This window comes from Aotus nancymaae, unplaced genomic scaffold, assembly GCF_030222135.1.
Source record: "Aotus nancymaae isolate 86718 unplaced genomic scaffold, 86718_ANA_hifiasm-v0.15.2.pri h1tg000108l, whole genome shotgun sequence".
Classification (NCBI taxonomy): domain Eukaryota; kingdom Metazoa; phylum Chordata; class Mammalia; order Primates; family Aotidae; genus Aotus; species Aotus nancymaae.
Window position 1 is genome coordinate 4,974,795 of NW_026988523.1, and position 21,510 is coordinate 4,996,304.

The 21,510-nt window shown below is 37.8% G+C and overlaps 1 protein-coding gene across 3 annotated transcripts in view; it reads left to right on the forward strand.

The window, feature by feature from the left end:
• DNM3 (dynamin 3) overlaps positions 1–21,510 on the forward strand; it is a 556,271-nt gene that overhangs the window by 214,655 nt on the left and 320,106 nt on the right. For all 3 annotated transcript variants that reach the window (XM_064370678.1, XM_012444437.2, XM_021668047.2), the window contains exons 9-11: positions 1,022–1,089; positions 4,191–4,329; positions 19,196–19,282. In XM_064370678.1, coding sequence (XP_064226748.1) covers positions 1,022–1,089; positions 4,191–4,329; positions 19,196–19,282 — 294 coding nt within the window. The remainder of the gene's footprint in view (positions 1–1,021; positions 1,090–4,190; positions 4,330–19,195; positions 19,283–21,510) is intronic.

Here is a 21,510-nt window from a genome sequence, read left to right on the forward strand (position 1 = left end):
GTTTTAGGGACCATGCTACTTGTCCCATACAAAGAGGCAAGTGCTTATGTCTTGGTGTGGGAGGCAAATGAGTAAATAGATAGTTTCATTAAAATGTGCCAACTAAAGGGATAAACTTCAGCACAGGGTGCTATGGAAACATAGCCCACAGACATAAATCCCAGCTTAAGTGTGTAAGGGGAGGCAGGATTCTGAGCTGAGTTTGGAAGAATGAGCAGCTAGTTATGCAGGAAGAGGTAGATTACAGGAGGAGGTGTTCCAGACAGGAGAGGAATGATAAAGATTCTCAGCTATGAAGCCATGGGTTGTGGGTAGAAACCTAGAGCAATTTGTCATTCTAGGGCATAAAGTGTGAGGGGGGACGTGGACAGACAATGAAGCTGGAGAGGCCAAATCTCAGAAGTCAGGGATGAACTCAGTGTTCTCTGGCTATCCCTTCGAGGTCTAAGCTCTATGACACTTTGATCCTATTTCCAAGTAGATTTATGGTACCTAGGGCTTATGAGAAATATTTGTACAGTAATCTATCCTGTGTTGGCTTGTTAAAATAGTACTATTTTTCTTTTACAAAGAGGCCTTGAATTTAAATTGTTAAAGTGGCCAGGGACAAAAGACAGCCATTGTTAATTTCAGGACATCTGTACTGCTACTGTACATCAGGTGATACCCTCATTTATGCATTCTCCTGTGCTCTCAAATTTACCTTATTTAGCAAAAGAATGAAGAATTATATATTTCAAATGAATGGCTAGATTATGTCCAGAAGGCATCCTTATGCATAGCACTCCATATCTGTAATAGAGTTAAAAATCCACTGCCCCCAAACTCCCAAAAATCCCTAGTGTTCTGTGTTGCCTTGAACTTTATATAAACAGATGTTTTGACCATCTGGGTTTAGGTTGTGAAAGACATGAGTATCCATTTATTAATCACGAAGTTAGGTTATTCTCATTCTGTAATGTTCAACAATATTATTCAAAGGAATTAAGTGTCATAACCATAGCTCATTTTGCATCTGCAGATGGAGTTCAATGAGAAAGAATTGCGAAGAGAAATAAGCTATGCAATCAAAAACATACATGGTATCAGGCAAGTGATTCACATTTTTCTTGTCATCTGTTCAAGCTACCAAAAGAAAATTAATGTTTATAAATGGCTAAGAAACTCGTCTTTTCATCATTGAATAGGGTAGAATACAGAGGTGGGAGTAAGAAACAGGAAATCCTACTTTGGGGTTTAATGGTAACTTCCTGTATTGCTGTAGTCAGTTTTTTCCTAGTGAAAAAGCAAAAACATTTTCTGTGCTTCCACCCCGCACTCAGCAAGACCTGTTCTCCAGAACCTTCAGTTTTCATGAGGGAGGCCAAACATGCTCATAATTAATCATTACTTACACCAAGAAGGGATAGATTAATTTTGACTAGTGTTGTGGAGCAAGATTGGGAAAGATTAATGGAGGTAGTTACTTTTCGAGTTTATCTTTGCCTGTGGAAAGGATGATTTCAACAGGCCAGGGTGTGTTGTGTGTGCATGTGTGCTTGTGCATGTGGGGGGCACGTATATGAGGTGGATGGCAGTGTGATGGGACAGGAGAGGTTGGAAGGATGGAATGGAAGTTGTTGAGACTGGAGGATAAAAGAAATGGTTTTCTGGTGGAAGGGGTGGTATGACCAAAGCCTCAGAGGTGAGAGGGCACAGCATGTACCCATGGAGCTAGGAGTCATGCATATGTGTGGGACTGGTGTGAGGAATGTTGTCAGGAGAGCAGAGGGGCCTAGCTGCTAGGGTGGGGGGGCGGGGTGGAACTTGTGTCTGAATTTCCCCTTGTTTAAAGTGAGATTATTCTAAATTAGTTCTATCTTAGTCTGTTTGGACTACTATAACAAATGACCATAGACTGGGTGGTTTATAAACAACAGAAATTTATTTCTCACAATTCTGGAGTTTGGAAGTCCTAGATTAGGGTATGAGCATGATTGGGTTCTGGTGAGAGCCCTTTTCCGGCCTGCACATTGCTGTCTTCTCATTCTGTCCTCATGTGGCAGAAAGAAAGCTAGTTAGTGCTCAGACCTCTTCTTATAAGGGCACTAATCCCATTCATGAGGGTTCTGTCCTCATGATGTAATTACCTCCCAAAGGCCCCACCTCCTACTGCCATCACTCTGAGGGGTACAGTTTCAACATATGAAGTTTTGGGGGAACACAGACATTCAGTTCATAACAATTTATTTAAAGAACTATGATAAGAACAAATGATTTTAAAACACATATTTCTTCATTTCATGTACAGAAAGCTAAACATAACTTAATGAGCATATGTTGAATTGAAGTATCCTTAATTTAAGGAAATAAAACTTAGGTTGCCTAGTATATAGATTGCCTCATATGAATGAGGTGGCCGCTGCCTGTTGTCATTTGTGGCTCAGCCTCTGCCAAAGGGCCAAGTTGATACTATATTGGGAACAGACCCTGAGAGGGCAAAGCTTGACACTGAGTGCGCATGTAACGGGTGATTTAACAAAGAAGTTATGTTGCTTGAGTTATTTATTGTTTTAAAACTTAGATAGTCTGCTCCACAAATCTCAAATAGTTTGGGAAGATATGAGTTTCTAAAGCAAAGAGGGGAAAACGTCTATAACCAAATCTAATTTTTTTTTCTTTTACCATTGATATGATTTCTAAGCTCCTCTATTCTATTTCTTCTCCATCAAACCCAGAATACATTTGGTGTAGAAACTGTCTTGTTTTTAGCTGGGCAAATCTGGTATTTGGACATGCTTATCTGATAAATACAGTGGAACCAAATTACATTTTTTGGGTCATACAGTATTTGAACTCAGGCAAATACAGTATTTTTACTTAACTTGTGAAACTCCTTACCATATACAGCTTTTGTCAAATAACAACTGCAAAAATCTCAGTAATTTAGAATTGTCAATTTCTGATTTATATGCCTACCATCAGGAGATTGATGGTGGTTGTTACAAATTTGCCTGTAAGATGAGAAGAAATGCACAATGTCCTGAGTATAAGACATACTCATGGTTTGCTTATTTAGGCCTTTATATACACTTGGTTTGATAATTTTTTTCCACATTTGATTCCATTCGCTATTTGAATAGTAGAAGCCCTCCTTGCTCATGAAGGGCTTGATGGAAGAGATACTTTGTTTTTCTTCATTATTTTGTTAACACTGAATGCTGACTCTGAGCAAGGGAGGGAGATAGTCCTTATGGAGTAAATCAAGATACATAGGATAACAGTTCTCCCTACTGTGTAGTGATGGGACTAAGATATGTGCCCAGCTTCCTGCAATGTGAAATAGAATGCTGGGCTTCCAAGAAGGAAAGTCTCAGCAGCAGGACTGGAGAAGGACTGAAACTCTAAGAAGTGTTTGCTTTTCATCTGGGCTTTAAAGCACAGACAGGATTTGAATAGGCCAAAATTGTGAAGAGGGTGAAATGAACATCACAGACAAAGGCAAAGACATACAATATAAGCAAAGGCAAATTGACTGAAACAGGGTACATGAAAGGTGGGGGAAAAAATAACTGTGAAGAAAGATTATTTTAGTTATCATTTGTTATTTTTGTAAATTCATTATTTAATTTAGGCATCTTGAAATATTAAAATTAATTCATAGCTCCCCTTACTGTCATATTCTCCCAGTACTCCAGGATCTCAGATTGGGAACCACCAGGGTCACAGTAACATAGCTTTCCTGGAATGAATAAGTTATATAATCCAGAAACTCTACTGTTTTAGCGTATAAAAAGTGAAGCTCACTTGGTGTTCCACAAAGGGCAAGAAATTACTTTTGGAATTTTTTAGAAATAGAAATCTAAATTGAGAACACCATTTCTATTGTAGCATTTCTTTTTATTGCTGTGAAACAGTGAGATAAGACAAATTACAGGTAAATATTAGTTAAAAGTCACATGATGTACCATATAAACATTTTGGGCACTTTTTCAGCTAATATTAATCTTCCATAGATTGGAACAACTTATGACTTAGCGGTATTAAAGATATTATTATAACAGTGCTGTGGATAGAACAAATCATTATGTAACTTTTAAACTTGGTCTATTACATGCTTAATTTAAAGGAATGTTAAACATTTTTCAAAAGATTTTTGAATATTACTCAATTAAAAACATCTTATGGGCTGCTTGCTTTCTTACCTTCAGGACAGGGTTGTTTACTCCAGACATGGCATTTGAAGCGATAGTCAAGAAACAGATTGTAAAGTTGAAAGGGCCATCCTTGAAGAGTGTAGATCTGGTAATACAGGAATTAATCAACACTGTGAAGAAGTGTACCAAAAAAGTAAGTTTGAATTATTTAACTTTCCAGTACGTGGCTTTGGTTTACTGACATTCCCTATCTCATTGTATGATTCTCTTTCCCTGACCCTCACTTTGTTATAGATGTTGTGTGTTTGCCTACAGGGAAGGATTGTGGAAAGTACTGAGTGGGAACTGCTTCCATGAAGGGCAGACATATTGTCTTCTATCATTCCTAATACGGTGTTTTGGAAAGAGTATATTTCTTTGGCTGATTTTCCCCTTGTTGTCTTTAACAAATAAACATTATTTCTGAACGATTAGGCAAATGCCCTAAGCTTATTTTCCCTATGGTGCATGGATGAGGGTAATTATTAGAGGAAGGGAATCATTGATAGTATGTATATCAATAAGAAAATTCTTCCAAATTACAAATGTATTCCACTTGAGCCTGGGTGTTCTGGGAAGGGGCAGTGTAGTATAGTGTGGTGGATAAGAATCCAGCCTTGGAGGTTCAATGACCTAGATTCAAATCCTGGCTCTGATACTTACTTTCTGTGTGACCTTTGGCTTAACCTCTCCAGTCTTATTAATTTATCAGTGAAATGAAGATGATGATGATGATAATAGTAATACCACTTTAGTGAGGATTAAGGAAGATGATGCCTGAAACCTATGGGACACCTAACACACTGATTAACAATAGTAAGCGCTCAGTAAATGGTGACTGATCCATAAATTGCCATTTTAGCAGCAGCCAGTATTCTCTACCCTGAATATCTATTGAATCTATGCTGTAAAGTGTTAGGGCAGGACTTCCCAGGTAGAAAGACTCCTCATTGAGGAATATGGAGAACGTATGCTCAATTCTTCAGTACATGAAAGGAATATCTTGTATTAAAAAACATAAAAAGAGAATTAGTGATGGTGTTTAGAGTAGGGTAGGTCTAGCCCTTGACAGTTAACATCGGTGCTTTGAATATTTCTTTAATTCGGAATGTAGATAATTCTGTTTTTGTTAGTTTTGTTATCCTTCCCTTTATAGATGGTTACCAGGAGTTACCTTTCTGAAAAACCAGTGGGAAGAAAGAGAAAGAGAGAATGAGAGGGACAGAGAATGAGAATGAATATAAATATTATTTCCCAGTTACCTGACAGAAGGGCCAAGGTAAAGAACAGATGTACATAGTAAAAGAGGCAAGTGAGCTGAATTCCTAGATGTGAAGGCTAAAAGATAAGCAGTAAATGGAACTAGCTTGGGGCCCAGAGTTGACTCTAGGAGGTTCAGACCCTTTCTCTAGAGCTCCTACTGCTAATTTCCTAAACTTCTGATTCCTCTTCTCCAAAACAAGAAGAGCCACAGGAGTTAAAGGACTGAGGGACAGGAAGAAGAATGAACATGGGGCTGGAAAAAACCGATCTTTTTTTTTTTTTTTTTTAAGTTGGAGTCTTGCTCTGTTTCCCAGGCTGTAGTGCAATGGCACGATCTCGGCTCACTGCAACCTCTGCCTCCTGGGTTCAAGCATTTCTCTCTGCCTTAGCCTCCTGAGTAGCTGGGATTACAGGCGCCCTCCACCACACCCAGCTAATTTTTGTATTATTAGTAGAGATGGGGGTTTTGCCATGTTGGCCAGGCTGGTACCGAACTCCTTACCTTTGGTGATCCGCCGACCTCGGCCTCCCAAAGTGTTGGGATTACAGGTGTGAGCCACCATGCCCTGCCTGAAAAAAATCAATCTTTCTACCAGCTCACAACTTGGAAACTTGAAATCAGTTGCTAACACTTCCCATCCCTGCTACCTTGCCTACTCTTCAAAATGCAACCTATTGTGTCCCTTATACATTTAAAGCTCTCTTAATCTCTTAAATGACTTTGGAGATTAATTGATACTGAGTTTCCTACTAACCCTAAGGATTGCCACTCTCAGTACATAGATGTAGCGCTTCTCCTTAGGTTGTCCATGTTTCTTACTTCTGCCAATTCACCTGTCTTATTTATAAGCGAACAGTTGTGCTGTATTTGTTCCCAAAACTGTTTAGCCAGTTGCCTGTATTTTAATAACATACTTTAAATAAAGAGAGCAAATTAACTGATCCAATGCAAAAAAGACTTTTGAGTTTTGTTTCTGTGAAAACTAAACTGATTGCTTTGAGAAGACTTGACAAATGTTAGCTACAAAAGCTTTGCTATTGACTAGGTGTAGGCAAGATAATGGCAAAAGAATGTGTGTGTGTGTGTGAGGAGGGGGTTATAAAAATCTGGATAGGTTCTGCATTCAAATTATTTCACAAGTGTCTTCAGGTTCTCCCTCCACTGTAAAGAAAGCAAAACTGGAAATTATAGATGAAGGATGTGGTTTATGTAAGACAGAAGACGCATAACTCCAATCAGCAGATCCATATGCAGAGAACAGACCTTGGCCTTACATCAAAAGAGTGGCACATGTGTGGACATTTATGTTTTAAGTTACATAAAGTGTTTATGGTATGCATAAGTCATTTTTTTTTTTTATCATTTCCTATTTTATCCAACCTACTGGAAAGTCAACAGTCAGTTTTGATGGCATGGGATGAGACAGCTTGTTCCCAGACACTTTTTGGCTTCTATTCTTCTCCACCCTTTCTATTAAATTCCTTGGATTGGTCTCCTATATACTTTTACTATGTTCTCAAAACTTTCTATAGTTTGCCTTAGATAAGAATAAAATCTAGCTTTTTCCTTGAGATTACTGTTTACCTCTTAGCTTTCTTCAGTGAAGGATATTTATTCCAGCCCAAACAGGAAAAATCTAAGAGCTTTTATTGGGTATGACATTTGCCCACTTCTCCTTCTGTGGCTTCGAAACATTATTCTTTCACTTTCTCATAGTGTTCCATTAAGGACCAGGCAATGTCAGCTGTCCCTGTTCCTTATATTCACTGTCACCACCAAGTCCCAAGCCATTCCATTGCATTCATCAGGATCTTTAGAACCTGGCTTACATTTGTACTCTCCATCCCCAATTCACCTTCAACTTGGAAGTGTTCAGTGTCCATGTAGAGATCATGTCCAACTCCTAAAAGCTACTTTTCCTTGAGATCTTTGCTCTCCATTCAGCCCACACTAGCTAGCGTCACACCTTCATGACTTCTTCTGGCTCTTGTTGTCATCAAAAAATGTTTTACTAAGAAATTGTAAATCTTAAAGGGCTTGCAGAATGCTGATCACCCTCTTCGTCCTCTTTAGATTTTAAGCCAATTGGGAAATTAATGGAAAAGCTCTATTTTGAAGGTTTGAAATTTAGTGTCCACTTCACTGCTGACAGATCTAGGTTGGAAAATGTGGCAGGGCCTTGCTGCTAAAGTGGGAGCCTCCTGTTATCTCCCCTTCCAGCATTAAACCTTAGAGCCCACTAGGCGGACGCGTGAGCAGATATACATCCATCATTAGTTTTCTTATCTATTAGTTCAGCTTTACTTGGATTAACTTTACCACCCATTGAAACTCCAGGGCTGCTAAAAGTTACCACTTGTCTTTATTCCACCCCCTCCCCGCCCCCAGGCTTCTAAAGAGCTTGGAGATAACTGTTTATTTGTGTGAACTGGTGCCACAACATATTCACAGTCTTCTTAGTCCAATTTCAACTGCTGCCCAGTAGTGCTTCAGTGTCTTAGTAATTAGCAGCCTCCTGTGTTCTCCACAATAATGATGGTAAACTTTTAGCACTGACTTCCAACCTCCTCACTCATGACTTTCATCCTCTTTCAATGACGATTTCACAGAGAAAATAGGGGCCATAAATGCGCACTATGAAATATTGATTCTTGTCTTCTATCCCTCAAATCTACTGTATTCACAGCCACACTCCTTTTTTATCCTTGTCTCTGTTGAGATAATATTTCTGACCAAGGGGGTGGGGTTCCTATCTGTACTCTCACCTCCTTAGACAATTTCCCCATTTGAATCTTTTATTTCCTGAACCATCATCTTCTCCATTACTTTTTAAAAAATCAGCATATAAATATATCTATGTCTGTCCTAATTTAAAAAGAAACAGTGACAAAGACTCATCTGCTGCCTTATTTTTCTCCTCTCATGGTCAGCCTTCTTGGGAAAAAAGTAATTTATGCTTTGCATCTTTACTATCTCATTTCCAGTTAATTCCTCAACTGAAATTTGGCTTTCACACCACTATTTTATAGAGTTAATTATTGCAAAGATCAGTGAGAGTCCTGATTGCCAAGTCTAATGGACACTCTTATTCCTGATACTATATTCCACTCTCTTTATAAAGCTGACACTCCCTTCTCATGGGTTCTCTTCCCTCTTTCTCTTGATTCCTTCTCCACCTCCTTTGAGCATTCGTCCACTTTTGCCTGCCCCTAAATACTGGAGTCCCACAGAGCTTACTACTGGTTTTCTTCTCTTCTTACTATACTTCCTCCTTGACAGATCATGTCTGTGATAGTTCAACTACCACTTAAAATATTGGTGATTCCCAAATATATACCTCCAGCTCAAGCCTCTTTATGAAACTGTCTACACACTACTGCTACTATTCTCTTTTACTTAAAGCCCTGAACATTACTTTTAAGACTGAATTACTCCAGTGGCCCCCTAACTGATCTTTCTGCTTCTGGCCACTCTCAAATTCATCTTTGCCACTGCTGTCAAAGTGGCTTTTCTAAAATACAGATATGCCTTTTGCCTATATCCTCAAAATTATTCAATGGCTCCTCAGAGCCTTGAGAATAAAGTTCAGATCATTTAGGGTTGTATTTAGCTTTTCTGTCTGATCTCTGAATACTTCTCCAGCTACATCTTTGGTCCCACTGCTTGTTTCAGCCATTCTAGATGATTTGCACTATCCTCAAAGATTGTTCATGCCTTTGATATTTGCATAAGTGATTCCTTTTGTCTAGAATGTCTCACTTTCCCTTCTGTCTTTACCTGCCATCCCCTCTCATTTTTATGGAGCCAGCTCAATCACCATGTTTTCCTTAAAATCTTCCCGAAGGGCCTCTGTGAGTACCTTCCTGGTCTCTCTCCTGACTCCCTTTTGAGTGTTTTGTTGATACTCTATGTGTATTTATATCATAGCATTTATGATACTGCCTTGAGCTTTGTTTGTATTTATTTCTTTACATATCTCCTCTTGTTGATTATAAGTGCCTTTGGAAAAAAGACACTATATCTTTTATCTTCTCTCTAGCCCATAACAACACAGTGACCGATTCCACATAGGGGAATTTTATAAGTATTTACTAACAATTTAGATGTTCTAAAGTTATCCAGTGGCCAAAAATGTATATACTTGGTTTTAAAAGAGTATTTTAGCCATCCCTTTTAAAATGATAAAATTTAGGCAGGTTTTCTTTCAAACATCTATCCTTTTTCTTATACTGCATTTTGATGTTCTTGCTTTTCAGTCTTATTACGTCTATCTTCAATATCCTTTATTTTAAAACTGGTCTAATTAAAATATTTTGCAAAGCAAAATAATCCTAATTAGAGTTGAGTCTGCTGGGACTTTATTATTTGCCTCCTTTTGAACATGACCCATAGATAAGGTGGCTATATAATTTATTGTTCAGTGCAGGGCATTTTTGAAACTTCAAGGGGGTACTATGAATACTTTCAGTGGAGTAATAGGAGTAAACAAAGACTACCCCAGGCAATGTGAAAATAGGTAATTCCAGCTATATTGTAATTATATATTTCTATTATAGCATATATACATATATAAATATAAAATACCATTTTCATTTACAACTCCTCATGTTGATGCCTCATGTGTAAAACCTTAAATGTTTTTTTCTTAAGTCACATAAATAAACATCAGTGAAAAAACATGAGATTTATGTGTGTTCAAATAACAAAACACAAAGCTAGACTCCTAGCCTGGGAGAATGCATTTCTTCCCAGATATTTTCTCACTGTTGTCTCTGGGGCACTGGAGGGTAAGACAGGAACATTAGAGCTTTATGAGCTATTTGGCTTCATGCCAGGGACATCTCAACTTTGGAGTTTATTTTGGTGGGCATCACTTTTCAGCTGCTTTTCTTTACCTCCTCTTCTCCAGTGCATCATCACAGGATGCTGAAGGTCTTTCCAGGAAGCACTGAAAACATCTTGTTTTTTTTTAACCGCAGTTTAGCAATGGTGCCATTTACTGGCCTCTTGGGAAAACACATTCTTGGATCGTTATCATACTCCTGTTTAGAAAAAAAAAACTTTTGCAAAAGAAAAAAAAGATACCTCAGTCAACTATTAGAAATACAGGGAAAGGGCTGGGCGCGGTGGTTTATGTCTGTAATCCCAGCACTTTGGGAGGCAGAGGTGGGTGCTTCACTTGAGGTCAGGAGTTTGAGACCAGCCTGGCCAACATGGTGAAACCCTGTCTCTACTAAAAATACAAAATTAGCCAGGTGTGGCGGATGCCTGGAATCTCAGCTACTCAGGAGGCTGAGGCAGGAGAATTGCTGGAACCTGGGAGGCGGAGGTTGCAGTGAGCCGAGATTGTGAAATTCCACACCAGCCCAGGTGACAACAGTGAGACTGTTTCAAAAAAAAAAGAAAAAGAAATTCAGAGAAAGATTTTTCATTAAAAAGTGCTGTTAGAAGAAATGCTGAATTTTGTGGCATACTAGGTAAGTAAATACCTAGCTCTGAATACACATAACTAAACAAGTGAATCCCAGTCCTTACCATGACTTACATGGACCTACACAATCTTGCCCCTCCCCCTACCGCTTTTCATCTCTAAACTCATCTCCTCCCCTTTCTCTCCTCCTCTCAGTCCACTCCAGCTACACTGATTTTCTTGTTTATTTAGCAGGCCAAGGAAACATGACTGTAGAGCCTTTGCACTTCTCATTTTTAGTGTGGGAAATGATCTGCCTCAAGCTATCTGCATGGATCAAACCATTGCTTCTTTCAGGTCTCTGCTATTGAAATGGCCCCTAAGCAGAGTCTTTCTCTGACTTTTCTATTTACAGTTGGATAGCCCTCCCCCAAACACACACACACACACACACAGACACACACAGACACACACTCACACACACACACTCACACACACACACACATACTCATCGTTCATCTACTTAACAAACCTTATTTTTCTTTGCAGTGTGTATTACTATTAATATATTAATTATATAATTTTTATCTGTTGTTGTTGTAAGACAATAAAGGGATCTTGAGGATACAAGTTCCATGAGTATAAGAACTTGGTTTATTAAACTCATCGCTCTATTTGCAACCCCTAAAACAGCCTGGTTTTCAACAGTGATTATTGAGTGAATAATTTAAAAAAATAAATGAATTATGTCTCATTGACTCAGCAGGTGACGGTCAGTTTGGCTGAAGTAGGATGAAGGAAAACGGCCTCAAGGCATTATACTATTTCGGACTTTCTTTTAGGTTCAGATAGATGTGCTGTGGTTTTTACACTGTTTGAAAAGACTTGCATTTCGCCTCCTCTAATGGTTGCCATCAGGTCAAACTCTGTGCTGTGCTTTGCATATAATACATGCCCAGGTTTCAAATCGACTATTTTTTTTTTCTTTTTTCTGAGACAGAGTCTTGCTCTGTTACCAGGTGCCAGGCTGGAGTGCAGTGGCGCAATCTCAGCTCATTGCAACCTCCGCCTCCCGGGTTCAAGCAATTCTCCTGCCTCAGCCTCCTGAACAGCTGGGACTACAGGCGCTTGCCACCACACCCAGCTAATTTTTGTATATATATATATTTTTTTTAGTGGAGATAGGGTTTCACCATGTTGGCCAGGACGATCTCGATCTCTTGACCTCATGATCCACCCACCTCGGTCTCCCAAAGTGCTGGGATTACAGGGGTGAGCCACCATGCCTGGCCCAGACTGGTTATTAAAGTCTGAAACTTTTGTTGGGTATTATAGGAAATTCAGGCCTGGGACTTGGTTTTAACAGGATAGAATCTCACCTTTTAATCTTACAACTCATTAAAGGATTTGTAATCTTTACAATTGGTTCTTAATTTGTAATTTACCATGGCCCCTGATTTTCCTCCCACTTTCTGTTTTGAAGTTTTTTCATTTTAACTGCTCATTAATATGTCTACCAGAGGTAAACTTGGAAGAGAAAGATGAAAATCTGATTATGATTTTCAGGTGTTGTTTTGCCATCATGTCAACCCACCCTGACTTCCTTTTTGGATGTTTCCTGAATTACCTAAGTAAGAGGCTTAAGTAAGAGGCTCTTCAGACTACTCTGGGGCACCCAAGTTTTATTCACCCAAGGTTGGACTTTTTGTTTTGTTTTTGTTTTTCTACTCTCCTTGTTTCTCAGGTGAGGACTTTTTTTTTTTGTTTTTATTCTTTAGCATTTCATAGATAACACTAGAGTTCCCTTCATTTCTCTCTTTAAAGGTTTTTCCATCTTTTATACCTCACCACTTCTCCCACTATTTGTAGAAAATATTTGAGCTTTCTGGATTAGGTATTTAGCCAACTGGAGAAGGAGAGTTTACCCTGTACCCACTTGATTGCAGTCTACCTCGCTGGGATTTGGCACTCTTTTCCCCTTCCTGCCACCTTCACTTCGACCTTCCTCAACTTCTCATATGCCACTCATAAAATGTAGAACACCCCATAAGGAACTTTCCCATTAACCCCTGTGCAACTTAGAAAACAGTCACTCTTTCTTGATCTCTTTATGTTAGAATTGCTTCTCATTTTCAACCACCTTTATAAATGTTTCTATAAATACATCTGTTTAAAATTTTTTTTTTCATAACAAATGTGTTATGCACAGATAAGTGTCTTCTCATATACTGAAGAAATCTAACATTTTACTATACAAAAACAAAGGATTACTAGGAATTTTGTTGGGTTGGGTGGGTGGTTAATTCACAGAAAATGAAATAAAATTATTGTATGCTTTCGTGAGTGCTGAAATCATTATTGCTATTGCTATTCAGTTTGTAGCAAGTGGACATCATTTAAAGGTTTGTAGCTTCTTAAAATAAAACCTTTATCTTTAGGTAAGCCAAACCAATCAAGTCAAGTGATAGGCATAGAAGAAATTTTGTTCTGACTTTATTTTATTTTCTTAGTGATATGGAACTATGAATAGATGTTTACCTAATAACTCCAGTCTTTGCTAGAGGCATCAAACATGTTACTCCTGAAGCTACAGAAATCTTGCCTAGTTTCTTGACTGTTTCGAGAGAAATGTACTAGCATAGCATAGATCTTATGATCTGATTAACTGTTAATACATTTTGGAAGTATATAATTTTTGTTTTGTTGGATAGAAATGTCTTCCAAGTGATTTTTTTTTTCTCTAGGAAAATGTGGTCCATACTTAAATTTAATTTTTATATTGAGGTTCCACCAAAATAATTAATCACTACTCTAAATAACACTTATAACATTGGATCTTATTAAAACATATTTTGCTGCTTTCTCTGAGAACATGTATAATTAAAATCTTCTCCTCGAATTAAATATTGAAGGTTTGATTCCTAAAGTCGTGTGTATTGTATTGTTTCTCCATTGAATCTTTATTATTTAAGATCGGAGAGAAACTCTACAAAGCAGAAAGATGTGACAAATGCTTTTGGCAACACTTCAAACTTTTCTTACCATAAAAGAAATCATATTGGTGAGATTTCATATTGATTATAACAAGAATACCTTCTACAATAAAAGACATAATATAAATTAAGTAATACATAATAAAATAATATTCATGAACTGGCAAAAAAAAAAAAAGGAATATTCAGTGAAGGCTGGGTGTGGTTGTGGATGCCTCAAGTTCTAGCTACTGGGGAGGCTGAGACAGGAGAATTGCTTGAACCCAGGAGGTGGAGGCTGCAGTGAGTCAAGATGACACCATGCTACTCTACTCCAGCCTGGGCAACAGAGCAAGACTCTGTCCTGTGTCTCAAAAAAAAAAAAAAAAAAAGAATAGTCAATGCAATTTGAACAATAAGCTATTTAGAACTCATTTGCTGTTTAATAAATATACAGCTTTGACTACAAGTTTCACTATTATGTAAGCATCAAATCCTCAGAGGACATCTCATAGCTGGTTTATGCATTTATTTCTTCATGTTTCCCCTTGGTTTTTAAAAAATATTTCTGTTGTATGACTATTTATCTGTATAGGCAACCTGTCACTCAAGACTACATTGTTTCTAATATCAGGTGCTATGACATAACACCTGATTGAACATTGAGCCGAACTATAGCAGTTGCCCAATGAATAACTGATGTGATATAAATTTAGGAATGTAATTATTATAATTTATACCATAGCCTTAATCCCTTGACCCTATAAATAAATTTATAGGTTGTTTAATTAATCATTAGGGCAACAAAGGTCTAAAGATGACATCTTCTAGGTCAATATTAATTAGGCATACATGACTAATATTCTGATGACTTTGACAGATAAGAGCTCCTATATTCTTACAACTGTAGGCTTTTAATTTGACATTCAGAGCAAAATGACTGATAATTGTAATGGTATAAATGATTGAGGAAACAGTGATTGCACATTAAATAAGAGATAGAAGAGAGGTGAGGGACTGAATTGAGCAATCAATTAAGTATGTTTTAAAGCTAAGTAAAGGGTGACACAAACTGAGCAGGGCACAGTTTGAATGATATCATGAAATAATCTCATTATGAGATTAAATGAGATAATAAAATGAGCAGTAGAAAGCCTAATCAGAAATTATTTTAAATGTCAGTAGGACTTTTTTTTAACCTTCTGTATATATGTATCTTAAGAATTGGGACTAGAGCTTTATATTTCAAAGTCAGCAGTTAAAACCAAGATTTTGATTAGTATACTCCCACAGCCAGTTCAATATCCACCAGCTAGTTAACCAAACCAGTTGTTTTGTTAATGCCATTCAGTGATGCCTAGATCTTACCTTGCTTAGTGTCTCTTCAAGGTTTTCCTTTTTTGTCTCCATAATGGTAGTTCTTCTAGTGTGTTCTCTTTTTCTTCTGTTTCACTTAGAATTTAGGCTTATTGACTTCCAGTTGTCTCAACTGTAGGTACAAAATTCTGGCTCTTACAGATTCCTTTCCTGGTAGAATTAAGCCCATGGGCAGTAAGCTTGGAAAGATCCGGAGATACACACATGCATACAAATCAATCCTCCTGCCAAGGCCGGTAGATTGGAGGCATTCTTAGATGTCTCTGCTTCATGGGATATTCTCGTCATTTTGGCCTTTCCTGGACTTAATGATGGCCATGTACTGGCCTGGGGTCCTTCAGCTATCAAGTGTTTACTTTCTGAATAAATATTTATATTGCCACTATTTGGTGGTTTTAAAAATAACTTTCTGCTGTAATCTGTTTTCTAAATGTTGTTAAAAGCATCCCACTCTTCCTTGATGGGCCTCAATTGCTTGTGTAGTTACTTCTCTGAAGCAATGTGATCCTATAATAGTATGGCTGTCATTGAATAGCTTGGGAGGCTATCTGAGTGCAGGGGGAATAGACTGCTTTGGTGGCCTAGGGCAGACTAATGGTTGGTGTCAGATACGCCATCTAGGTTTGCACTAATCAAGAAGGAATGAAATTGATCAGCTGTCTCTTCCACTCTGAAGGCTTTTATAAGCCTCACAAAAAATAACTTTAAGGATTTTCAGAGAGTTAAGAGGGGTTCTGGTATCATATAACTTTTTCTGGAGAATGTTTCCAAAATGGAAAGTATGAGCTCCATTTGTAACTTGCAATAATTCATGAAATAAGCTCCCAGCTGAGCATACATCTCAGCATTCAGATAAGAGCCAGTAAGCCGGTGAGGAATTGAGGGCCTCATGGAGACTCTGGTGATGATTTTTGAGGTAACCCAAGTAGCCAGGTTTCTATGTTTTTATGTTTTCTGTGTTTCTATGTTTTATGATGTTATGAACATGGTCCGTTCATAACATAGTCTGTAGAAGTATTTGGAAATGTAGATAAATAAAATTATGCATAATTCAAAGAGTTATCTCTATTAACAATTTATAGTATCTGTGCAAAATCTTTTTCTATGCACACAGAGTAGACTTGCGGCAATAGAAGATTTAACATACATGTGATCTTGTGATTATGACGGTTCCATGAAGTACTGCAGTTATCTTGCTAAGACACTAATGTACATTGTGTATGCTATAAAGGTGATGTGCACAGTAACCCAAGGTGACCATACAGAAGCCACATTTCAGGGAGGCCGAGATTTAACTCCTTACAAGTTTGGAGACATATTATGTGCTACAGTATTACTCAAGAACTTTGGTATTGTAAGATTGGGCTATATCCTTGAAAAAGATCAAGGGTTTATGGTGGCATGTGACTCTGTGTGTGTGTGCATGTGTGTGGAAGTGTCTTAGTCCATTTTTTGTTGCTTATAACAAAATACCTGAAACTGGGTACTTTATACAGAAGGACTTTATTTCTTACAGTTACGGAAGCAGAGGAGTCCAGCATTGAGGATCTACCTCTGGTAAGGGCCTTCTTCCTGGTGGGGACTCTCTGCAGAGTCCCAAGGTGGTGCAGGGTATCAATCATATTGTGAGGCTGCTGAGTGTGGTAGTGTGCTAGCTCAGGTCTCTAGTCCTCTTCTTTTAAAGCTACCAGTCCCACTCCCATGATAACCTATTAATCCATTAATGGATTAATGCACTCATGATGGCAGAACCTTTATGACCCAATCACTTCTTACAGGCCCTACTTGTTAAGATAGCCACATTGGGGATTGAATTTTAACATGAATTTGGAGGGAACAAATATTTAAACCAAAACATTATGCTTGTGCATAATCACATTATATATTTAGCAGCCTAATTTTTTTCACTTAGTGTTGTAAATACTTTATCATATCATTAGATAGTATTAAAAGTGTGATTTGAAGTGGCTGCATTACATTATATAAGTGGATCTACCTTAATTCATTTAACATCATTGGATACTAGGTAGTTTATAGTTTTATTTGTTTATCTTATTGTTGCTTTTCTAACGAATGCTGGGATGAACGTCCTTATCATTGTAGTTCAGACTTCTGTGAGGTCATTATGTTGAGATCTCTCTCTCTTTCTCTCTCTCTCTCTCTGTGTGTGTGTGTGTGTGTGTGTGTGTGTGTGTGTGTGTAAGACTTTTGATACATAATGTCAAATTGCTTTCCAGAAAGATTTCTCTTGTTGACACCCCTCAGCAAGTTTAAATTGTGCTAATCTCAGTATACCTTCACCTGCAGTAAGTCATAAAAAATTATAGCAATTTGCCAGTCATGGGCATGAGTTATTGCCTTTCCTTGCATTAGATCACTTGTACAGTTTATTTTTCCTTCTGCTTATGGAAGATTACATTTTTTACAAATGAAATCACATTTGCCTATTTTATTGAGCTATTTATTAATCTTACTAATTTGCAAGCACTTTAAAAATAATAATTGGAATTAATATTTTGGCTGGCATAAGTCACGAATGTGCCCATTTTTCTCCATTTCCATGACTGTCATCCCAGTAGAAGCCACCATTATTTCCATTCCATCTGCATTGCTTCAGTAGCCTAAATTCCTAACAGAATTGCAAGGATCTGCTTGATGTGGCCCCTCTCTACTTTTCTAGCTTTGTCTCGGGATTATATTCCTCAATTTCTGCACTGGTTTTCTTTTACTTTTTTCACCACTAATTGCCCCCACTTCCACCATGACTTCACACATCTTCCTGTTCCTGGCAAGCTTCATCTTCTCCATGGTCATTCTCACACACCTTTCCCTGTCTAAGTCCTTCTGGATTAGGGTTCCTTAAACATTCTCATAGCATCCCATTCTCTTTCTTCCTTATATTGAAACCAACTGTAATTAATCTATTCACTTTTGCAAACTATGTTTTGAACAATTACCTACATAACTTAGATGGGGTGGGTGATTGACACACACGATTTTCATAGTTTTGCAAAAAAAATGTACATATACATATCTATTTTCTATGGGGAGAATTTAAAAAGTTAAAAGAGTCTCTCTGTGCTTCACAGGAGGAATCATCCCTGAAGAGTAATGGGCTCTGGAGTCCTAGAACTTAGGTTAGAATCCTGAACCCACCATTTCTGAGCTGTTCAGTCATGGACATGAGTTACTTAACCTCTCTGTGCTTTTCTCCTCTATTAAATGGGGTTGGCCAGGCATGGTGGCTCACACCTGTGATCCCAGCTCTTTGGGAGGTTAACACAGATAGATCACCTGAGGTCAGGAGTTTGAAACCAGCCTGACAAACCTGGTGAAACCCTGTCTCTACTAAAAATACAAAAATTAGCTTGGTGTGGTGGTGCATGGCTGGAATCCCAGCTACTCAGGAGACTGAGACAAGAGAATCGCTTGAACCCAAGAGGCAGAGGTTGTGGTGAGCTGAGATCACACCACTGCACTCCAGCCTGGGTGATGAGAGCAAAACTCTGACTCAAAAAATAAAATAAATAAATAAATAATAAATGGGGTTAATTATATCTCTCTTTCCTGATTGCTGTGAATGTTAAAGGAGGTAATTCATGAAGTCCTTAGCGCCTGGCACATAATAGGCACTATATAAAATGTTAGTCATTATCCTTTTCTTTGTCCTCTTTTCCTTCTTCTTCATCTTTGAACTTTATTAAGTGCCAACTCAGCAGAGCATAGTGCTAGATGGTATCTAGGGTTCTGTTTTTCTCTTAGGGAATTGCTCTGCTGGTTTTGAAGTGTTTCCTCTCACATAACAAGGTTACTTCTGATGATAGTTTGTGAAGCCTCTCCCATCACCTTGACATTCTTCTTTAGGAGTTGGTGATATTTCATTTTTGCTTCCAGAATTGCAATGAGTATCTTTGTAAAGTAACATAATTTATCTCTGTTTCTCTTTTGGTGGTATAACTTTTTGAGTACTAATACTCACATCTGCTTTTCTTGACAGCTGGCAAACTTCCCCAGACTCTGCGAGGAAACAGAAAGGATTGTTGCTAACCACATTCGTGAGCGAGAAGGGAAGACAAAGGACCAGGTAAGGAGAGGTCTTCGGTGGGCATGGGGATGGTGGGAGGTCGAAGATCTCTGAAACATTGTCTGGTAGTTCCCAACAGTCACCCTGTCGCTTAAAGGGGAAAAAAATGGTGGAACACAACTACATTATATTTATTTTTACTTATTTATAAATTATACACATACTATATTAATATTTATGTTAAAAATATGAAGAAATAAAAAGACTTCAGAAGAATGAGATGCAAAAGCAGTAATAAGAGTTTCATTATTTTTTTCCTCAATGTTCCATGGATCATGCATACATCCTACTTTGAAAAACCACAAATTCAGAAACATACCACGTTTTCTCTTTCAGACAGGGGTTCTTAACTTTTAAAGGGGTCCACAGATAGACTCCAGAAGATTCACAAACTCCTAAAACATTATTTAAAATTCTCAATGTTTTTATTTTTTTCTGAGGAGAGTGGACCTAGCTTTTCATCAGCTTATCCATATAGCCCATGATTGAAAAAAAAATTGAGAATTACTCTTTTAAACCTTTCTATTTTGTGAATATATGTGGTTGTAAGGAGTGACCCTGAAATTATTTTCTAATCCTAGCTCTGTGATTTGGAAATATTATTTTCAGTGAGGATAATTCATTTAAAAAAGTAAGGGACTACATGGAAAGAATAAAAATCTTCTTAGGTTTAAATGGATTTTTCTTAGTTACTTGTAAAACATTATAATGGGAAATACAAAGGGTTTTACATACCCTTGAATTCCATGACACAGCTGCACGTGTGATGTTGTGGAGAGTACACTGGACTTAGGCCATGTGCTCGCCACAAAATAACACCATGTTCTTGTACAAATCACTTCTTTCGGCTGTTGTTTTCTCATGTACAGCTTTAGTATGTCAGTCTATATGCTCTCTGAAAGCCCCTGCAATTTAGTATTCCAAGATTTTGTGATTCTCAGATGAATTGGAAGGAGGTGAGGGAGAAATAAGGAAAAGGAAGAAGACAAAAGAGAGAGGAACAAACCATAGGGAGAGACACACATAGCACATAGAGTGTACGTGGGGAGGAGGAGTGGGTGGGGGAGAAAGGAGAATGGGAAGGACAGAGGGATGGAGACACAACAGGTTGGGACATTTGTGAGTGATTCCAGTAACTACCTTTTCTCTGCTTGAGCTGTGGATTCATTTTCACTACTTTTTATCATTGTATCAACTTTCACACTCTTGGATAGCTGCAATACCCAAAAGAGGAGAAAATAGACTTTGTGACGTAGTTGAGATAAACAAGTCAGTATTAACTCCTGGGTCAGTGAAATCAAGCCTAGAGCCAGGTTCTCCCAAATGTCTAATGTCTTGGTCCCTTCTGGGCTGAGAAAACTTAAATTCTTAAGAATCAGCTGTACTCCTGACCTTAAGTAAATAAGCTAACTGTTTAATTTAGTATCTTTTGTCCATAATATTAAAATGATAATAAATCTTACTTAACTCTTTGGGATCCTCTGTCAAAATAATATTGAAGAAAATATAGTATAATTATTTTTTAAACCATTTTAAATATTTTAAACCATTTAAAATATTTTAAATAACACATCCATGTCAGTTGTTGACTTCATATTTCAGAGTTTTTGTTTTAGTGAAATGGCATGTTCAAACTTCACAATGTTGTTAAGATTGTGGGGTCTGGGTTCAGACTATCTGACTTTGAATTCAAGCTCTGTTGTTTTTTGTGTCGCTTCTGACAAGTTATTTGACATCTTTGCACTTCATTTTCCTCATCTTAAAAAGAGACAATAGTGATCGTTAACTCACAGGCATTTTGTGAGGATGGAAAGAAGTGAGCAAAATACAAGGCCAGGCCTGGTAGCTCACACTTGTAATCCCAGCACTTTGGAAGGCTGAGGCAGGCAGGTTGCTTGAGGTCAGGAGTTTGAGACCAGCCTGAGAAACATGGTGAAACCCTGTCTCTACAAAATTTAAACAAAGTTTAAATAATATATATATTGTTTTATATATATTAATATAATATTAATTCAAGGAAGAATTGCCTTTTCTAATTTCAAGGGAAGTTGTTTTCAATCTGCAACTCAGATACAGTGATTAATTTATTCCCCAAGTGGGAGATGGCGCAGGCATCTCCCTACTAAGTCACAGTCTCAGGTGGTCTGGTCCAACAGTTATCAAGTGCCTGGTCACCTCTAATGCGGACTTGTGTGGCATAACAGAAATATGCTTGGTTTTGGTAATGT